The following is a 21,682-nucleotide window of genomic DNA, read 5'->3' as shown; positions in this document are numbered from 1 at the left end:
CTGCTGGATTTTGCTGCAAAAATAAGAAGCAAGTGTGACAGTCAAAGTCTCCAGAAGAACTGTGGCTGGTTCTAAAAGATGCTCAGTAACACTTACAGCTCATTTCCTTATAAAACTGCACACACTGCACCTGAGACTACTATTTTTTTTTTAAGCGAAGGATCGTCACACCAAATATTGACTTTGATTCATTTATTACTCTTTACTGCTCTTTATAGTATTTTTTTAAATGTAGAAACATTTAGTTTAATTATTTTTGAAGGCATCTTTGTTCTACAGCATTTCTTTGCATGTGTCTAAGACTTTTGCACAGTACTGTATATATATCTGGTTGTTATTAAAACATAACTTATGTTGCATGAACAGAATGCAACTTATGAATACATATTTAAAGCTGAACACCCAACAACTGTCTCATTCTGGGAAGTGTTTGAAGAACTGTCAAGCCAGGACAAGAAAGCCTTCCTCTGTGAGTACATTAAATAAATGTATATACAGTGAAGTGCAAAAGTTAGCACACAATGACCTCAAAATGATGAAAATATTTCATAATACCCTCGTCCCTCTCCAATGTTTCTGTGAGAACTGTTTTCCTAATACTTATTTACTCTTAACTCATCGAGAATAAAAAGTTTGTTTAAACTGGCTCTACAGGTGAATAAGGTAACCAAACCAAAACAAACAAACAAACAAACAAACAAACAAACAAAAAAACAATAGAGATCATAATAGAACCTTAATGTTATTAAATCTGCATTTGGATCCATAATAAAACCAAAAATCTAGACTCAAATCAGACTGGTGATGAGAGAGAGCTTCAAATTTAATAATATTAATAATAATAATAATAATAATAATGATAATAATAATAATAATAGTAGTAGCACTAGCAGTAGCAGTAGTAGCAGTAGTAGCAGTAGCAGTAGTAGTAGTAGTATTGTAGCAGTAGTAGTTATAGCAGTTACAGTATTATGAATATTGCTAGTAGGCCTATTATTAGCTCCCTGGCAGTGACTTGCCTCCACAGCGCCCCCTGCTGGAGGTCTGACAGCATTAGAGTGAATAATAATAATAATAATAATAATAATAATAATAATAATAGTAGCTGTAGCAGTAGTAGTAGTAGCAGTAGCAGTAGCAGTAGTAGCAGTAGCGGTAGTAGTAGTAGCAGTAGTAGTAGTATTGTAGCAGTAGTAGTAGTAGCAGTAACAGTAGTAGTAGTATTGTAGCAGTAGTAGCAGTAGCAGTAGTAGTAGTATTGTAGCAGTAGTAGTTATAGCAGTTACAGTATTATGAATATTACTAGTAGGCCTATTATTAGCTCCCTGGCAGTGACTTGCCTCCACTGCGCCCCCTGCTGGAGGTCTGACAGCATTAGAGTGAAAGAGAGCAGACTGGTGATGAGAGAGAGCTTCATTCACACAGCAGCGTCTCTGCAGCATCATCATGTTGTTCTGCTGGGGAGCTTCATCCGGAGGACAGCTCGCTTTTCCCGGCACTGGAGGGAAAGACATCGCCACACCGACTTCAGTAAACTTTAATGAACAACTCGTTCAGATATCTTGTGGAGAGCAGCACACTTTATTCCTGACAGGAAGCGGTCAGGTGCTGTCCTGTGGCCGAAACTCTAAAGGACAGCTGGGACGATCCAAGAGCAGAGACACCAAACTGCCAGGTAAACACACACACACACACACACACACACACACACACACACAGAGAGAGAGAGGAGAGAGAGACAGAGAGGCACACCCACCCACCCACACACACACACACACACACACACACACGCAATAAGCAGCTTTATAAATGCGCAATGACAGACTAACACTTTATAACAGGTTTATAGAGAGAGGAAAATGTCATCAGGCTCCCAGCCTTTTTCTCACTCTGTTAAAGAGAAAATTATTTTACTCAGCAGTGTGGGAAGTTAAGTAACAGTCCTGTTTGACCTCTTTTTAGACCTTTTTTAAACACTTCATTTCTTACCAAAGTGCCTGAGTTTCATTTTCGTTTCTGGGCTTCTGCTCTCAGGAATACCTGGCACACATCCATCAGCAGAACACAGTAAATAAATAAATAAATAAATAAATAAATAAATAAATAAATAAATGAAAGTCATTATTTGGTGTGACAATCCAACGCATTAAAAAAATAGTAGTCTCAGGTACAGTTTATTAGGTTTTATAAGGAAATGAGCTGTAAGTGTTACTGAGCATCTTGCAGAAGCAGCCACAGTTCTTCTGCAGACTTTAACTGTCACACTTGCTTCTTATTTTTGCAGCAAAACCCAGCAGCCTTCATTATGTTTTTATCTGAAAAAAAAAAAAAAATATATATATATATATATATATATATATATATATATATATATATGTGTGTGTGTGTGTGTGTGTATGTGTGTGTATTCCTGACTCATGTTCAGTGTTCCCAGGACAGTTTAGAACTTATTGAAGATGAATGATTATAGTGATATTTACTAGTTATCTCATTAGGTTTTGGAGAACAGTCACTCTCTCACGCTCAGTTTCTCTCTCTCTCTCTCTCTCTCTCTCTCTCTCTCTTTCTCTCTCACACACACACACATTGTCTCTCACTCAGGGTTTTGCTCTGTGTTTTCACCTCTCCCTCTCTCTGCAGTGAAGATTGAAGGATTGGGAGCTGTAGCTGCAATAGCATGTGGACAGGACCGCAGTTTGGCTCTGTGTGATTCAGGTCAAGTGTTTTCCTGGGGAGCGGGTGGAGAAGGTCAGCTGGGCCACAGCAGCCCAGTGGCAAAATGTCCCAAACCAGTGTAAGTATAAGACAGCCTATTTTATCAGTTATATTAATAGCAGCTAAGTACTGTAGGCACAAAAAGAAACCAGCTAACTGCCTGGATGAAAGTTTGTCAGTTCAAATCCTGGGACTGCCTGGGAAGAATCTTGGGGAGGTTGATTCTGTCCTGCAATGATCATGATCTGTCTTATACCTATCTCAAGACCCCTATGTACTCATATCCAACAACCTTCATATTAACACATTTCGTACATTCTATACAGTATATTGTAATGATTTATAATCCCGCTATCTGATGGATTCTCTTTGAGTCTGGTTCCTCCCAAGGTTTCTTCATCATTTCATCTATAACCTGGTTAGTTTCAGAGAGAACTGCTTTGTGACAATATCTGTTATAAGTGCTATACAAATAAAATGGGATTTAATTAAATGAAATCCCCTGCGCCCCCACTTCCCCGGACAATCTCTAGGGCTGGGGTCTGTCCTTGGGGTCTTATCTTTGGTTGTTCATGGATAAAAGCATCTACCAAATTTATAAATAACATGAAAATTTCTAAAGCTCAAACATGTTGGGAGTTTCACATTTTGCAATCATTCCATTTTTCCAGACCATTCCCGATACAGTTACCCTTCCAGATCCCAGTAGTGCAGGTGGCTTGTGGAAATTTCCATTCTTTGGCCCTAACAAAAGGTGAGTGTTACAGATAGTACTCATGTTAAATGCTTAATGTGAACATTGACATGGCCAATTATAATAGTGCTGAAACATATTGATGAAATATGCCTCTCCATCTTAAAGGAGGTGAAGTCTTTTCATGGGGTCAGAATAAATATGGGCAGCTGGGACTGGGGAAATCAGTGGACCTGCAGCCTGAACCTGCTCTGGTCCGATTTCTTGTCGGAGTTCCAGTCATTCAGATCTCTGCTGGTGGAGCTCACACCCTGGCCCTGGCTCTCTCAGCTCAAGTGTTCTGCTGTGGAGCTAACAGTGTTGGACAGCTGGGCCTTAAAAGGACTGATGTAAAAGGTACTGTTTTACATTTTGCCTTATATAAGATATTGAGCACTATTTAAAAAATTTCCAGTATTCATTGTGCATGTGGTTGGTTAAAAATACAGGATGTCCCATATGTCCAGCATCATAGGAGAAACATAAAAAAACTGAAACAAACAAAACAAAACAATTTTTCTCAATACACAAATTCCTAGGAGTAGAATTATTTGGATTACTTCTTTGTTTTTCAGATACATCATGCCCTGTAAAAATATAAATAATATTGGTTGTATGGGACACCCCTAGATCAATGGAAGATAAAGGTGGCCAATCAGTTGGGTGCCATAAGTAAAGAATAAAATACCTGAGGGTACGCAGTTATAGGAAAATAGACAACACTATAATCACTTACATTATAACAGCTATAAACAGTTGTTCCTGAGCCATCAGTCACCAATCTCAGTTGTCATGTTACAGAGAAACTGCAAATCTCTCTGTCCTGAAGACTTTCCTGATCAGATCTCTGATACTGATATGGATGTCTTCTTAGGAAACTAGCTGACTCCCTGTAAACTTCTGGCTTTAAAAGAATTTAAGATTGGAACCTATCAAATTTCATGTGATACCAGTCCAGAGTTTCATATCAAAACTGGCCTGATACTGATACTTGGTGCATCCCTATTTTTATCCAAAATGATTTACAAGTGGGGCAGAATCCAGTCAAAACAGGTCCAACAGTTGCTCTTTGGAAGTCCTAGGATTTAAACTCACAATCTGGCCACTAACACAGCACCTTAACCAATGAGATACCGATCCCCAAATTAGCAAGTTGGAGTTTCTATATAAGGAAGGCTAATATAATATTGTATCTTACAGGCCGATTTGCAGTATGTGCAGTTCCAGCTTTGAGGAACTTGGGGGTTTCTTCCATCAGCTGTGGAGCAGCTCACACTGCTGTCCTTACTAAGGTACATGGAATGAGACAAGGACAAAGAAAAACAGCTGGGTCAATTCATATTTGTCCATATTTGCTAATATAATAGGAATTCATTCTTTTAGTTTCTTTTCATTTGTGCTACATGTGTGCTACAGAACAGTTACACAGGTTTCACACGAATATTATACATTTGCTGTAGATAGCATTCATACAGATTCCAATCTACCTGCCTCATCATGCAATTTCTGAAAGTTTGCTATTATTTTTAGGCTGGAGAGGTGTACACATTCGGAGAGGGAGCTGATGGTCAACTTGGGCACAACTCCACCAATAACGAGCTTCTACCCCGGAAAGTTGAAGGCATTGATGGACCTGCTAAACAAGTAACCTGTGGCAGGTGATCAGCAAATAAGATATGCACAGAACAGATTTGCTTGTGTAAACTACATGCACGGTTAGTGCGCGTGTTGAGTATGATTTACAAAAAAAATATTTGTTGTCAATAACGTCACATACAAATCAAAGGAAGAGTAATATATCAATAATGCATCTGCATGTGTTATTTGTTCTCCAGAGTCACAGGGATTCCCATAAGAGAGAAACAGAAACTTATCACATGTATCTTAACCTTATCAGCATAATTGCATGTCATGTATGAATGCAAAATAAAAGTGTAGACATGAGAGTGTGTTCTGTTCATAAGGTACATTATATGGCTTCAAGTTTGTCGACACCTGACCATCACACCCACATGTGGTTCTTCCCCAAACTGTTGCCACAAACTGAAGCACACAATTATCTGGGTTGTCTTTGTATGCTGTAACATTAAATTTTCTTTCACTGGAACTAAGGAGTCAATCCCAAACATGTTCCAGCATGACAATCCCCTGTGCACAAAGCAAGGTCTATGAAGACATGGATTGCCCAGGTTGGAGTGGAAGAACTCAAGTGGGCTAACAGTGAAGGGGGACTAAATTTGGGATGGGATGGTCAAAAAGCACATATGGTGTGATAGTCAGGTGTCCACAAACATTTGGTGATTGGCATTGGAGGTGTGACCATCAGTGAATTGCAAAATGTTTTTGTTCTGTCTCCACTCCTGTCTTGTCATCGGTTGACTCATTTTTTTTACTGTTAATCTACACTACAACCTGTTTTTTTTTTTCACTGTTAATCTATACAACAGCCACCACACTCTGGTTCTGATGCCGTCTGGTGTCCTCTTCACATTTGGCCGTGATGTCCAAGTTCAGGCGAGTGGTGGCACTGAGAACAGCCTGCAGCCGGTAAGACTGGAAGGAGACTGGAGCAGCTCAGGAGCAGGGATACACACAGGTACACAAGCCACGAGTACATTTATTTATTTGGCTGATTGTTTTACCCAGAGCACCTTAGAAATAAAATAATAATACAACATATGCATATATGCTACAGAGCTAAGGTTACAGGAAAATGTTAATATTATTGACATAAAGTAGAGTATAACGAAATACATAAGTTTTTTTTTTCACCAAACCCAGTTCTCGCCTTCAGGTAAAGTGTAAAGTTTTAAAATAATTAAAAATCATCATTGTAATACATTACATGAAGAGTTCATCTCTGCAAATTATGTGTTTTTTGAAAAACTCTTTTAGTTAAACTGCATGTCAGTATGGCCAAAGGTTTTAAAAGTCAGTGATTTTGACAGATGTTTGCTAAAGTTGTGTAGCAACTGCAAATGCAGCTCCTCCCTTTGGCATTCCCTCCAAAGCCACGCCCCCAAAACAAACACAAACACACATAGTCTAGGCTAACATAAATTACAAGTATAGACACCTTCTTTGTAATGATTATGTAGATGTCAGTGGTCCACACCAGAGTTTCTTTCACTGTACAGATATTTCATTAAAACTGCTGGAATGTGAAAACAAAAATTCACTGAATTTTACAAAGCACCGACTCCACTTTTAACTGTAAAATATTTTTGAAAATTGGTGTATGCATTCCTTCTTGCCTGTAGAGTCGCTGTTAAACGCCATGACCATGATATCTGTGCCAAAAACCACAACTGACTAAATACACTCAGGAGTTCTACACACACTCATCACAGCAGTCAGTCAAACTGTAAATGATAAAATCTAACAAGTTGATGAAGAATAATTTGCAGCAGGTTGTGTAGTCATACATTTACTGACCTATTTAATCAACTTTATGCTAAATACTTTCATCTGTATTCATTATTACATATCTTCTTCATTTAAATAGAAATGAAGATATCATCTGGCTACAGTTCTAACTTTCTTTTCTTTCCACATTCCAAGGTAAACACACTTCCTGGTATACTGTATATCACTTTTTACTTCTTTCATTCTATCTATCTGTAAATGAATGGCAGCTGGAATTAACTCAAAAGAACCTTTCAAGCTAAAGTTTTTTGGTATGGATATTCCATAAAATCATAGACTAAGAATGCAGAAATCATATTTGAGCAAACCTTGAAGGAAGGCTCTACCCCGGGACATATATGCATTTTAAATATTTTTGATGTGCTTAATGATTCTAGTGCCAATGTGGTGATTATTACTGTTTTTTCCTTATTCCTGAGAGAAGTTATCATGTGTTTGTGAGTCGCATTGCTAGCATTGTTGCAACAGTCTTTAATAGAAGAAAAAATTTCAACTATCTTAGACATAGAGACATAGACAAGAGATAATGGTCAGGGTTCAGTGATAGCACCTACAAGCAAAAACACATTTACATTTCATTTTTCTTTTTCCTTTTTTTTTGGTCAGACCAATATTCTTGGAGAGCCAGTTGGAAAACTTGAAGAGGCCCAAGTGCAGAGATGGGTTACAACGTTGGAGTGTGAAAGAAGCATCAAAGAAATCAAAAGGTGAGAAAAAAGTGGCTTAATTTTAGGTTCTAAAAGCTAGTTGATGCAACAAATCTGGGTGAATTATGTTTTGCTATGTGTTTTTTTTTTCATGACACAGTATATTTTTACCACAGGGAGATTTTCTTGACTTTTGCCACAAGTTCAAATCTCGTCGCCTGCTTCATTAAGGACAGGTAAATCTGTTAAGTATCTCACAAATGAGAAACCTCAAGTCAAGTGGCTTAATTGTCATTTCAACCATATACAGGTAGTACAGTTCACAGTGAAACGAAACAACGTTCCACCAGGGCCATGGTGCTACATAAAAACAACACAGAACTACATGAGACTACACATTACTACATAAAGTGCATATCTAAACATGTTCAAACAGCACAAGACAGTACAATAACAACCAAAACAGGACAATAGGCACAGTAAGATACAGTGCAGCACCGACCAATACACAGTTCTAGTATGAAAGTGTCAGATATAACAGGTAGTGCAAAAGAATAACAATATAATAAATTGCTGTGAATGTAAACATAACAACTATGACATATTATTCAGCAGATAAGCTTATACCACATATGGACATAGCAGTTATTGGGGTAGCAGCCAGGTAGAAAGTATAGTAATGACGGGAATTATATACAATATTTTTATGTTAAAACAGTGCTATATAAAATCAAGCAGTATAATGTTGATATTTGATTCTCTCTGTTGGTTTTTGATGTGTGTTAATTGTATTTTTAATAACAATTCCACAAAACTGTACACGATATTAAAATTACTTCCTGTCCCTGATCTTTTGTAATCAGTAGAAATACTCCAGGTACTATTCAGGTTGACTTGAATGCCGCTAGCCAGACGTTTGACCAGCTCCTGCAGATTCCCTGGATCAAGAACTCAGTTGAGTCCAATTTGTTTTGGAAAAAAAAATGCTGTGTGTCATGTGACTATAAAATGTATTAAGTGGTAATCAGCCTCACAAAATTCATGCAGTTGTGTCAGGTCTCTGCAAATGAGTAAAAGCAGTCATGTCAAACTCATTGTAGGAAACGGACCACATTACTTTCAGTCCAATGTCAAGTTGGCCAGATGAAAAAAATAGTTTAGTGACCAGTAACACATCGACCAACTCCTCTTAAATGTATTAATTAATTAACATTTATCTGCAAGGTACATTCTGAATGCACTAAAATGGAATTAATTGGGATTATATGTCACAAATCTACACAAAACCGCCCACACTATTGAAGCATGAGTAATCATCCCATTACTGTAAAACCCTTAAATTAGATCCTTTGGAAAGTGACATGGTTGCAACGCCATATTGTTTCTAGCTGATGAAGAATTGCATAATATTAGCATATGCTGTCAGTTGCTCAGATTATGGCCCTGAGGTTTTTATTATTTTGCCTCCTTTGACATAGAATAACCCTTTCTTTTTATCTAATCGTTCAATTTAATTACAGTCCACAAGGCGATTCTAACTTAGAGCACAGATTATAAATTCATTTGGTCAGCCAGGTTAGAACCTTCATAGGGCCGGTCCTGGCCTGCTGGTTGTGTATTTGACACCCCTGGTATAAAGGCAGCTATCGATCAATAGTGATCTCCCTAAAACTTGATAGAAATAGCTGAGCAAGTTAAGATGTAGTCCTATGATTTTAAATCTGATGATCATTTTGTGTCAATTTAGTGTCATTAACGTTACAGTTCTGTTACTCCAGATGAACATCACACATGTTGTACACAAACTTTTGGATGCTGCTAAAGTGATGAGGTGTCCTGAGATCTTCCTGCTTCTGCCCACGTGCTCCATTCTTCATGAACAGCTCAATGTCATTGAACTGGTGCTGCCGTTAGCTGTAGCCATCACAGACCTCAATGAGACTGCCATGAAAAGCCTGAGTAAGATTTTAATGCTATTATTCATTCATCATTCAGGATAAGAATAAGAATCTATATTTCCTTCATGGAAAGGCAGGAAGTCATACTAATACAGTTTTGCCATTTATATTTACATTTTCTCACAAATTCCCCATCACTGTGCAGTGCGGTTTCCTGCATGATGAGCACTGCTTTCATGGCCTTATCCTGCCTCCCACTTCGGCATGTTACAACGATATCATTATTTGAAGCCATAAAAGTTTGTTTTTATTGACTGGAAACAGTAAGGGCAATAACACAGATGTAAGTGATAAGGATAATAATATTATAATTAGATAATTGCATCAGAATCAGGTGGTACAGTGTTTTTAAGATATGGCATGTCAATAGCATCTCAGAGTGTTGGACCCTCCTGTAGCCTATATCCAAATTACTAATAGAAACAGAATGAGGATTTGAGGTTCAGGAGATGCAGATAAATTTTATTTATACAGTACTGTTACTAGGCAGCTTAAGACATTTCCACCCAAAGCATCCTGAGAAAGCCAGGAGTGGTATAACAAAGGAAAATTCAAGAGTGAACTTTTGAGAGGTCAGAGACAGTTATTATTAATCGTAATGTTTATAATACAGTTTACTCTTTATACTGATCATAACTGAGTTTTCATATGAATGGTTTATGTTTTCTGTGACCTACAGAGGAGTATTTGTCCTCCATGGATCCCAACATTATGACAAAGCACATCCGCATGTGGAAACAAGCACTTGCCTTCCTCTTGAAGTCCAATCTGTGGGTAAATTATAACCCTGGTGTGAAAGCAGTGCTGGAAGTCCTCAAGTTACTTTACAGGGTCAGTGTCCAGTTTTGGCTGTCATACTTCTAACACACAGTTATAATACTGATGCAACATTTCAAAGAATGTAGTCAGAAATTTTAATTTTTAATGGGTGCCATAAACATAGAAACAGTTCTGTTCAATTTATTACAAGATGTTATTACTAGGTGTTCACATCAATGATATAATGGTTGTAGTGAAATAATAATATTTTAGCTTTAATATATTAATGTCTTTTTCTGAGGGCTTAATTTAACCAACTATAGTTGTGTGGCCCGAATTTTCATAATTTGGTCTTGCCAGGAATTCCAAATCCTGGTTTTCTAGGAATTTGCTATTATGCTATAATGATAACAAAATGATGACTTTTTCTGGAAAAGACACAAGATACAGTGAAGCTTTTATAACAGCAAAATGAACACAAGCATCTTCTTAGTTCTTTTGAAAATAGTCAGTTACCATCCATATTTCACTCAACTCTGTTGAATTGAAGTCTGGTAAGTTTAATCTATTTGGCTAGCTTAATCCGGTTAACTAGGTTGTAAATGTGCCTTTTCAGTACATCTAACAACAAGTAGTTTGCAAACCAAAAACTATTATTAGACAAATTGTCTATAAAAATAAAAATCTATCCACACATAATAGGCCTGCTTTAGCTAGCTAATTATGCACCAAAATGCTTCAGAATTACTTTGGCTAACAGTATAGAAGAGAAAAAAATATGATCGCATTATTAAATAATTTATGAAGGAAGTTGAAACACTGTATAACAGCAGGAATTAAAACATACTTGGATGATTGTATGAATCAGCGGGATGAAAGGAATCATAGCTGTAAACGCACAGCACCAAAAACATCATAAAAGATCCGAAGATGCGCGGTCAGGTGCTTTAGGGTAGCTAGCATGTAGCTGTGTAGGGGTTCTTTATCAACATGATTTATCACATTGAATAGTTCAATGGATTTTATGGAGATTGTATTAGAAATGCATTTCCATTAAATTCTGTTACAGGAACTCAGTTCCACTTGCTGTTCCCATGAACCAAAGGAGCCGGAACTCCATTGCTGTTCACTCTCATTAACCTCTGCTTACTCTTGGGAGTAGATAACACCAAAGGGCACTACAATTAAAGATATAGTTTGAGAAAAAACAAGTTTTCCTCTTAGTATAAATATAATTGACCAATTTGGAATCCAACATTTGCTTCTTTAATTTTTCACTGAAACACTTGAGCTCTGAGGCTAATGTAGCAAAAAAAAAAAAATTCTGTAAATATCTGCCTTAAACTGCATCCACTTCTTATGTATTTTTACACAGACTTGGCAGTGGGATTTTCCACATAATATGGCTTCTTAGTGTGGTAGTCTTGCAACCGCTAGGACCTGCCTCACAAACTTTGAAGATAGAAGTATACACTGTACTGGAGTGGTGGGAGTTATAGGAATAATTTAATAAGTTCTTTAAGTTTGTATACAGTATACAAGCTACCTGTGCTAAATTGCTATTTTACAAAACAGAGAAATAAAATTATGTAGCTGAACAGTGTTGTCTGAAAGTATATCAAGAATCAGACCTGTATTTATGGAAAAGATTTGGAGTGAGATAGACTTTCAGTATTTGGTAGTCGGAGTGGGTGGGATTGGGATTTAAAAAAGAAAAAACAGTCCTGCACACAGCTCTATTACAGAATATGTTATATACAGTACTGTGCAAAAGTCTTATGCACCCTGTTTCTTTTAATACAAAGTTTGTTATAGATTATAGATTATAGTTATAGATTTTTATTTTATGACTTCTACATTATTGATTCAGTACAAAAACATTTTAGATTTCCAAACATTAGTTTTCAACCACAAAATTAAATGTTACAGAAAAATGTTTGTATGTCAGTAAAGAAAGCAGCAGATTCCATAAGAGACACTTTTTCAGACAAAAAAACATATTGAAGGCTGCTGGGTTTCGCTGCAAAAATAAGAAGCAAGTGTGACAGTTAAAGTCTGCAGAAGAACTGTGGCTGCTTCTGCAAGATGCTCAGTAACACTTACAGCTCATTTCCTTATAAAACCTAACAAACTGTACCTGAGACTACTATTTTTTTAAAGCGAAGGATCGTCACACCAAATATTGATTTGTTTCATTTGTTACTGTTTACTGCTCTTTATAGTATTTTTTAAAATGTAGAAACATTTAATTTCGTTATTTTTGAAGGCATTTTTGCTCTACAGCATTTCTTGCATGTGCCTAAGACTTTTGCACAGTACTGTAAGTACAAAACATTTAATGAAAACTAAAATGATTTATAAACTATAAACTTTTGGTACCAAAAATAGATTACCATTAATCCATGCTATTCCATTCAAAGGGAAACAAAAGGGCGGAGAAGTCAAAGAAGGTTCCACTCAGTGAGTTCTACATAGAAGAGATCGGCACCACACTTCAGTTACTCGAACAGGATGTTATGCTGTGGATGTACATTAAGTCTGAACTAGTTAAGGTAAAACTAGAAAATGTTCAGAGTGGAAAAAGCAAGAACCTTTCCAATGAGGCAGGGAGCAAGCTGATATAATCAAATTAATTTTCCTATCTTATTCTTTATGGTGGAGAGGAAGTGGATCAGACGTCTGCCATTTTCTGCCGTTACCCATTTCTCCTGGACCTGCCAAGCAAAATCAGCATTTTCAAATACATTGCTAATGTTACCCAGGTATTCCTGTTATTATTAATGTATATTAAATGTCATGTGATATTGCATTAGATGCGAGGGCTGAAATCTAATATCTGTCAGTAGCTCAGCAATTAAACTGTTAGGCTTGACCTAATACATTATATCCTGAGGTCTCATTTATGATAATAATAATAATTATAATAATAATAATAATAATAATTGCAAATAAGATGATGTGGATACCAAAAATTAAAATATATAATAATGAATTTTAACCTATATTGATTTTTGAAAGACAGGGGGCTTAGCTCCTCTGCCATCTCTGTATTTACTCTTGAAGTTCTTTTAATTAGTCAATAGTCTTTTAATAAGTCAAATTATGCATAGCTTCATAAAACTTGCACTGTCTGAGCATTTGTGTTCATTGTGACTGCTACTGATTTCAGTATGACAGTAACATCATAATTTATGTTATGACAAATTTTTGGTAAACTCCAGAAAAACAATAAATGCATTCCATTCATGTTCCAGTTGGTTCATCAGTTTGTCCACATTGACGTGGTGTCTGGCGGATTCTTTCGGGAGATGTGCAATTGGGAGGTCCCGACACCGATCCTCCAGCTGAAAGTGAGACGCACTGCCCTGCTTGAGGACACATTCAGACAACTTAATAATGCTGACCATGACAACTTAAAAAAAACTCTAGTGGTGAGAAGAAAACTTTGTCAAAAACATCTAATATGGCTAAGTACATCTGAAAAAAGGGGTTGGTCAGCATAACTAACTTTCAGGTTTCTTGCAGGTGCAGTTTGTAGAAGACTCCAAACTGACAGAAGTTAACAAACGGGATTTTTTCCTCCATACGTTTAATGAGCTTCTGGCCCCTAAATCAGGGATGTTCATGTACAATGACAGGCAGACAATGATCTGGTTCCCTGCCAAGGTGCAAATATACCACTTGATGCTTAAATCAAAACACAGAGTGTTCCACATACTTAGTATTCTGTTAGTAAAGACTTACATTATACTTACTTATTTACATTACATTGTTCTGACTATCTCTTTTAGCCAACGCTTGAATTAAAACAGTACTTCCTGTTCGGGATCCTCTGCGGCCTGGCCCTCTACAACAACAACATAGTGCATATGCCCTTTCCTCTTGCCTTGTTTAAGAAGCTGGTCAATGTAAAGCCCACTCTGGAGGATATGATTGAGTTCAACCCTGTGATTGGAAAGTAAGATACTCACACTTTTTTCAGGTCCTTAATTATAATGTAATTTGTCTCTTAACTTTGTGAATTTTAAAGAGAGCAAATTACAACAGTAGGTGACTGTAGATGCACTTGTTAAGGCGAACTATCAAGTCCAAGCAAGTATTGAAAAGTCGCTTGTTCAAAGCCATAATACTGAACATGAGTAACACTTTTCAGTATTGCTCAGTAACTCATAGGTAACTATGCAGAGACTAAGAAGGAACACCTAGGTTACTGCTATTAACTACTAAAGAAGATTACTTAGTACGTAATAATAATGTAGCCTACTTCAACAGTTCATTAACCACAATATACAGTAGATGTTTATACTTTATTATTATATTATTATAAAAAATGCTCACATCCTGTACACACCACTATCCCTTCTGATATCTCTTTTAAACTTTTCATATGGCAGTATGATCGAATTTGCATATTGACCTAGAAAATGTGACTCTACCTTAAAGCTTAATCTTAGTTTATCTTCCATTATTCTTTTTTTCTGCAACAGTAAGTGTGTCATTGTTCACAATCATAAAGAGATGGCTATGTGTATATGTGATACACATCGCTCATATTAATGAAGGAATGCACAAGTGGTATATGTTAGATAATGTCTGAAGTGTTCATGTGTCCACTCTTAAGGAGTTAATGATGATCTGGAGCAATATCATATAGTGAAACACATGATAGATACTAAGGACTAGTAATTCTCCATTAGATATTATACAAGATTTGGAAAGTATTGCTTAGTTTACTTTCCAAAAGTACTAAAAAAATACTAGTTTTATTACTACAGATTAATATATAATATCCAGTACTCCTCATTCTTGGTAGAAATTTTTTGAGGTCCATCCAAATTTATTTAGGTCCCTAACAATAAAGACAACAGTGTTACATAACAGTAACTCCCTCTCCTACTTCCTTAAACAACAGAGCGCACATACAGTTCATACATTTAACTGGATTAATACTTAACATTAAAAAATATAGAAAATGAGAAATATGAGAAATGTAAGACACAGGACTGTGTAAGGTAATTTGTGGATTATCACATACAGTATATTAAATGTTATTAATACTTTTAGTTGAAAGTCCTGGGTCACGTCTGCCAGTTTTCATTTTTAAATGCATTTTCTTTTCTTGTCTTTAAGCAAATTACTGATTTGTTTTAATCTCTTTTTTTTTCTCAGGAGTCTGCATTGTATCCTTCATGACTACTCTGATGATGTTGTTGATGACTTGAACATCCCTTTCTGTGTATGAGACATTTCTGTCAAGTTGCATAAAATGACAGTCTAGCAAGTTGATATTTTTTCTTAAGTTCAAGTTTCTTAATGCATGATTATTAATTTACAAATAAATCTTAAGCATTGTTCCTTTAACCCACAGGTGCACTGGGATGGTGCTGATGTGGAGCTGGAGTCCCACGAAAAAGGAGAATCAGTGACAAGTGATAACAAGTAAACTGCATCTTGAACATTTGAATGATTATATTTCCTTTTGCAATTATGAAATTATTATACATTTATAAGCTTTTATAACTGACTGCAGTATTAATAACAATTCTTGATGCTCTGATTAATATCACTCTTATAATGTATGGTGTTTTTTCTTTTACTGACCAGTGATGTGTTTATTGCCTATGCTTAGACCCACACAGTATTAATATATTGTACATTATACACTATATTGACTACCTTTTCATCATACATAATTATTTCAACAGGAAGGAGTTTGTGGTGGCATATGTAGATTACGCACTGAACAAGTCAGTGGAGCAGGTGTTTAATGAGTTTAAGAGGGGATTTTACAAAGTGTGTGATGAAGACGTGGTGAACTTCTTCCAGCCGGAGGAGCTCAGAGGAGTGATGGTGGGCACAGAGGAATACGACTGGGATACATTCAAACAGGTCTGAAACACCGATGAATATACTTGGAAGTATTCAATTTTCAAGTTCTCATTTTGTCTTGTTACAGCCTTACATTCAAACAGAAAATTCTTTTTTTTTTCTTGATTAAGCTGCAAAAAATACTCCATAATAGGGATCTAACTAAATAAAAATGCATTATTTTGAATGAACAGATAATGTCTTCTAAACAGACACAAATACAGATAGGAATTTGGCTACTAATTTGTTTATATTTTGGAAAATAGAACCAACCATTTGTTCAAAAATGTGAGCAGGTACTAAAAAAGAAAAAGAATTCACAGACCATGTTGATATTTCTACCTCTTGGCATTTTTCCCCCAGTGTTTTCCAGCCAAAGTGGTTGGGTTGATATTTGAGAAACAAAAATCAAAAAAAAAAAAGAGAGAAAAACTTCTGATTTAAATCCGAATAAAGATGCAGATATGGATATTTTGAGCATTCAATAGATACAATAGTGCCATTGCGTTACCCCTACTCAAAATAACAAGCCCATAATCCTGACACTTGGTTTTAACAGAATGATGTTTCTCCTGGCCTGTGAGCTGTCTTCTGGCAACATTAAGCAAACTGTTATGTGATTTATACTGAGGAGTGGTTTCTATCTGGCCACTTGACCACTCTTGGGAAATTAAAACACTTGAAAGAGTTTCTTTGGTTATTTTTCTGGGGAAATCTTTTAGGAGTCTAGCAACCCTTAACTAGCCAATGAATCCTTAAGGAAGCCCTGAGGAATCCTTTATTTTCCTGAGAATCTGTCATAAAACCATAAATGTTGGAATGCTGCAGAGATGGTCCTGGTAGGTTCTTCCATGCATGCACAGGACCTCTGGAGTTCAGAGTGACATTCAGGTTCTCAGTCACCTCACTGACTACAGCCCGTCTCCCCCTGTTTGCTCAGTTTGCCTGGACTTCAACTCTAAGACGATTTGACAGTTTTGAATGATGGAAGCCACACAATCCTTTATCTGGAGGCTCATAGACAATCCCTTTGACCTCATGGCTTGTTTTTTTTGTTGTTGTTGTGGCATGCCCAGTTGTGGGGCTTTAAATGGACAGATGTGTACCTTTTCAAATCAAATGAATCTACCAAGGTGAACTTTAATAAATAAGTTGTAACATCTTAAGGATGATCCCTGGAAATGCAACTGAGCTCAATGAGACTCGAAGCAAAGAATAAATGTGATATTGCAGTTTGTTATTCTTAATAAATTTATAAAACTTTGTGAAACTTGTATTGTGGAGTATTTTTGCAGATTAAAAAAAATTGCAGATATTATTAATTTTAGAGTATGATCCTGTTATGATTATGTAAAGAACTAGTGTATTGTTGTATTTAGAATACAGCATATGTTGGACAGTACCATGAGAGACACCCTACTATCATTGCTTTCTGGGAGGTATTTGAGGAGCTGACGCATGAGCAAAAGAAAGCCTTTCTCTGTGAGTCCATTTATTTGTTCCCATGTTTTGGAAACTTGAAGCAATTCTTGTGTATTTACGGTAATAAAGCCTGATGCCAAGCAATCAAGGTAAGTAGGTTTTGATCACCATTCCATCCATGTACAGGTAGATAGTCATTGCATTTGAATTATAAAGCAGCTACCCATGTAGACAGCTTTCTTGGGAAGTATTGCCATCGTCCTTTTCATTATAGGCACTCCTGTACATGTGTTTCCACAAACATAGCAGATCCATCTGTTCTGCCAACTAATAAGAACAATTACAGTTTTCTTAACAGTCACGGCAGTGTTCGTATTTGTCTTTCTAAAAGTCGTTCTGTGATTAAAATAAGCTAATTAACCTAACATGATCTCACAGCTTTTCTAGATATCATATGCAGCTCAATAACTTAATAGTTACCCTTAGTTAGCTGGTTACCCTTGTTATTCTGAGAACAGTAATCTAGTTTTCTAGTAATCTAGTAATCTAGTATTTAGTTTCAGAAAAAAAATATTGCTAATGCTAGTTTGGGATCCATCCTTAGCTAATATGATAAACTAGCAAGTGACAGTGAATAAACAGATTTCATGAACAATCATGAATAAAAAATTCATGAAGGGCTTCCTTTATTAATTAAAATGAATCCCAATAAGACAGGGCTCTTCAACATATACAACTGCTGAGGAAGTTGTCTTAGTATGTAGCTAGGAATGCAACTATAGTATGCTGGACCTCCAAAATTATAGTGCAACATACTAGACATGTGAGGCCATAAATCCATCAAACATAAACCATAAAATCTGAGTGCTGTCAACAAGAATCCAGCAATTACAGATGTAATATTCTTCCATATACTGTATATGGTATATGCTGAATGTTTAACACCTAGACAAGTTCCTTGACCTCCCTGGCCCATTCTACGATTCCCGCATACAACCTTTTTTTCTGTCCTTCCTCTTTTTTTCAGTGTTTCTGACAGGCTGTGATCGCGTACCCATCCTTGGGATGGACCAGGTTAGGATGACTGTGTTGGATCGTCCTAACTTCACCCAGGACCACCTCCCGGAGTCCCTCACCTGCCACTCTTATTTCATGCTCCCTCCATATGAGAACAAGCAGCGTTTGGAGGCAAAGCTTATTGAAGCAATAGACCACAACCGAGGCTTTTGGATAGAAGACTGATCTTTGAATATTTAGGTCATGCATTGTTCTAAATCTTATGTGCTAACCAGCCCTGATTAACTAAGATCTCAGAAACTAGCACTCATTTTCTTGCATGTGCAAACAGTGGCTATGTTGCAGGTAATTACAAAGAATATTTGCATGAACTGCATCACTTACAAAGTAGGAAGGAAACACTATGTCACTTAGGTTCTTGCATGTACCATTTGTTCACTTTAGCTGTGGAGAGTGCAAAACTGAAATTCACCGACCAGGCATAATCACTTGTCCAGTATAACACTGATTAAAGTAATGAAAAGCTGTGAAAAGCTGTTCAAAATATACCAAGAACTTAAAATAAAAAATATATTCTGTTCATGAGCTTAATCTGAATGAAAATCTTTTCATAGGTTTTATTTAAATGCTGTTACCATCAGAGGTATGAATGTGTGGTGAACATGTAATAAGAAACCATCTTTCCCACAGTCATATTAGATCCTTTTATGAAGTTTTCTGATCATTTTCAAATTAAAATTTTCAAAGGTATAATGTTGATAAACTTAGTCATTATAAAATCATAGATAGCAGTATAATTGTGCATTCAGCTGCTAGAACCAGGCTTCCACAAATATAATACCTGTCTTTCTGTTGTACTACTTTGTGCATACAATCATCTTTCCCAAAGTGACTTTCAGGCTGCATTGCAGTAAATCACATTGTGGGTGCAAATCTGATATATTTATAGAAATACTGTCCTGTATTTTGCACTTTTAGGTAGAAATGCCCCATATTGCAATTTCATATTTCATGAATATAAACTAACAACAAGGTGCAATCCTAAAATCCTCTTGCACGTCTGTGGGTATTATTAAGATTTTTCACACACACACAAACACACACACCTTTATCTTTTACTTTATACACTTGTTTCTCTTTGATCAAATCCTATGTAACTGACCAAATCCTACTGAGTCAGAGGTTTACACTATCTACCTTCTTGTAACAGCTATGTATTAAGGTTTACTTCTTGTTACGTCTACATACAAATATATAAAATTAAAGGGGGAAAAATGACTGGATGAGCACTTCTGTAAGTTGTTAAGTTGAAAATTTTAATCAGTGGCGGCTCATCCATGTTATGAAAAGTTTATACAGCTTGTTTTAATTAAATTTACAGCCAGAAGAAATATTTACTTACAATTTAGGTGTGAGTAAGCAAGCAAATTAGTGTTTGCATGGATACATCAGGACCCATAAAGCAGTTACTGAAGATGAATGAATGAATGAATAAATGACAAATGATGATATTAATGCATGTTTATGCATATTCAAAGATGTTTGAATTCTTAATTAGTTGTTCTAAGTTATTGTTATTATATTAATCTAACAGCGTGTAAAGGGGTGTAGTCAGCATCAAACAGTATGAGGTTAGAAAAATGACATGTTTTGGCTATTATCTTTTCATAAGGTTATAATTATAATTGTCATTACTAATACAGTATATTTCACATATCTCTCAGGAATTAGTAGTGGAGGCGGATGCAAGTGCAGGATTAGGTTTATTTGAAGTGGAACACATGAAACAGAAACAAAACTACGAAACAAAACTAGGAGTAGTAAAGCAAGGTAACAACATGAAAATTAATTAGGTGTGGATAAGATAGTGGTGATGTGGTCATATCTTTTGGTTCTAGTAAGGACTCTTGCTGGTGCACTGTGGACTAACTGGAGCTTGTTTATGCATCTACTGGAACATCCAGACAGTAGAGCATTACAGTAATCCAATTTAGAGGTAACAAAAGCATGAACTAGCTTTTTTGCATCATGTAGTGACATTATATTTCTTATCTTAGCAACAATTTTGAGAAGAAAGAAATCTATCCTAGTAATATTATCTTTGTGAGATTCAAAAGAAAGACTACAGTCGATAATCACACCAAGGTCTTTTACTGCTGCACATGATGAAACAGAAAGGCCACCCAGAGTTATTATGTAATCAGAAACTTACTTCTAGCTGCATGTGGTCCTAGTACAAGTACTTCTGTCTTGTTAGAATTATGTAGAAGGAAGTTAATAAGCATCCGGTGTCTAATGTCCTTTAAACATTCCTCAACTTTATTAAACTGGTATCTCTCATGTGGCTTTGCTGAAACATATAACTGTGTGTCATTAGCATAACAGTGGAAGCTAATACCATGTTTACGAATAAATTTACCCAGAGATGGCATATATAAAGAAACAAGTGGTGGGCCTAAAACAGAGCCTTGTGGAACACCAAACATTACCTTATTATGAGTAGAAACTTCAACATTTACGTCTACAAACTGAAAACGATCAGTCAAATAAGACCTGGGCCAGGAGAGGGCCGTTCCCTTAACTTCAACAACATTTTCTCGTCTATCAAGGAGAATAGCATGATCAGTGGTATCAAAAGCTGCACTAAGGTCAAGCAGCACAAGCAAGGAGACACAACCCTGATCAGAGGCCAGTAGTAAGTCATTTACCACTTTAACCAGCGCCGTCTCTGTGCTATGATGAGGCCTAAATCCTGATTGATAGATTTCATGAATGTTATTCCTATGCAGGTATGAGCATATTTGCTGTGTTCCAACATTTTCTATGATCTTGGAGATAAAGGGGAGGTTTGGTATTGGCCTATAGTTGGACAACAGACAGGGGTTGAGGTCAGGGGTTTGGTAACTGCTAGTTTAAAAGATTTAGGTACATTTTGTTTTACTAATGGCAAGAAAGCTGAACCAAAGTGGCAATTAAAAAAATAAATAAATAAATATGCCCCAATATATCTGAATTCTCTCTACTTTAAAATGTTATAGGTCCAAAAACGCATACAACCCATACCATTGATTTTTGCACCAGAGTTGTTGCACGTGCATGTAATAGCTTCCTGTTTCCACTGAATCCGCACCGTCACA

The 21,682-nt window shown here is 36.3% G+C and overlaps 1 protein-coding gene across 2 annotated transcripts; it reads left to right on the top strand.

The window, feature by feature from the left end:
- Positions 1-1,386: 1,386 nt before the first annotated feature.
- LOC113541261 (probable E3 ubiquitin-protein ligase HERC6) lies at positions 1,387-19,785 on the top strand. Of its 2 annotated transcripts, none has more exons than XM_053232408.1 (23): positions 1,387-1,675; positions 2,641-2,794; positions 3,387-3,469; positions 3,578-3,805; positions 4,649-4,740; positions 4,979-5,106; positions 5,896-6,044; positions 6,954-7,009; positions 7,481-7,581; positions 7,698-7,757; positions 8,388-8,475; positions 9,300-9,480; positions 10,159-10,310; positions 12,659-12,790; positions 12,902-13,000; positions 13,493-13,669; positions 13,764-13,904; positions 14,030-14,196; positions 15,408-15,474; positions 15,607-15,677; positions 15,944-16,127; positions 17,486-17,588; positions 18,556-19,785. In XM_053232408.1, exons 1-23 carry the CDS (start codon positions 1,447-1,449, stop codon positions 18,768-18,770), a joined length of 3,057 nt encoding a protein of 1,018 aa, XP_053088383.1. In that variant the 5' UTR covers positions 1,387-1,446; the 3' UTR covers positions 18,771-19,785. The 2 variants fall into 2 exon arrangements, with proteins under 2 accessions (XP_053088383.1, XP_034158847.2); XM_034302956.2 differs by having other exon boundaries at positions 8,385-8,475.
- Positions 19,786-21,682: the final 1,897 nt, after the last annotated feature.

Source organism: Pangasianodon hypophthalmus, chromosome 3 (assembly GCF_027358585.1).
Source record: "Pangasianodon hypophthalmus isolate fPanHyp1 chromosome 3, fPanHyp1.pri, whole genome shotgun sequence".
NCBI lineage: Eukaryota > Metazoa > Chordata > Actinopteri > Siluriformes > Pangasiidae > Pangasianodon > Pangasianodon hypophthalmus.
Note: the sequence above shows the minus strand (reverse complement) of the source record. Positions and strands in the feature narration are given on the sequence as shown.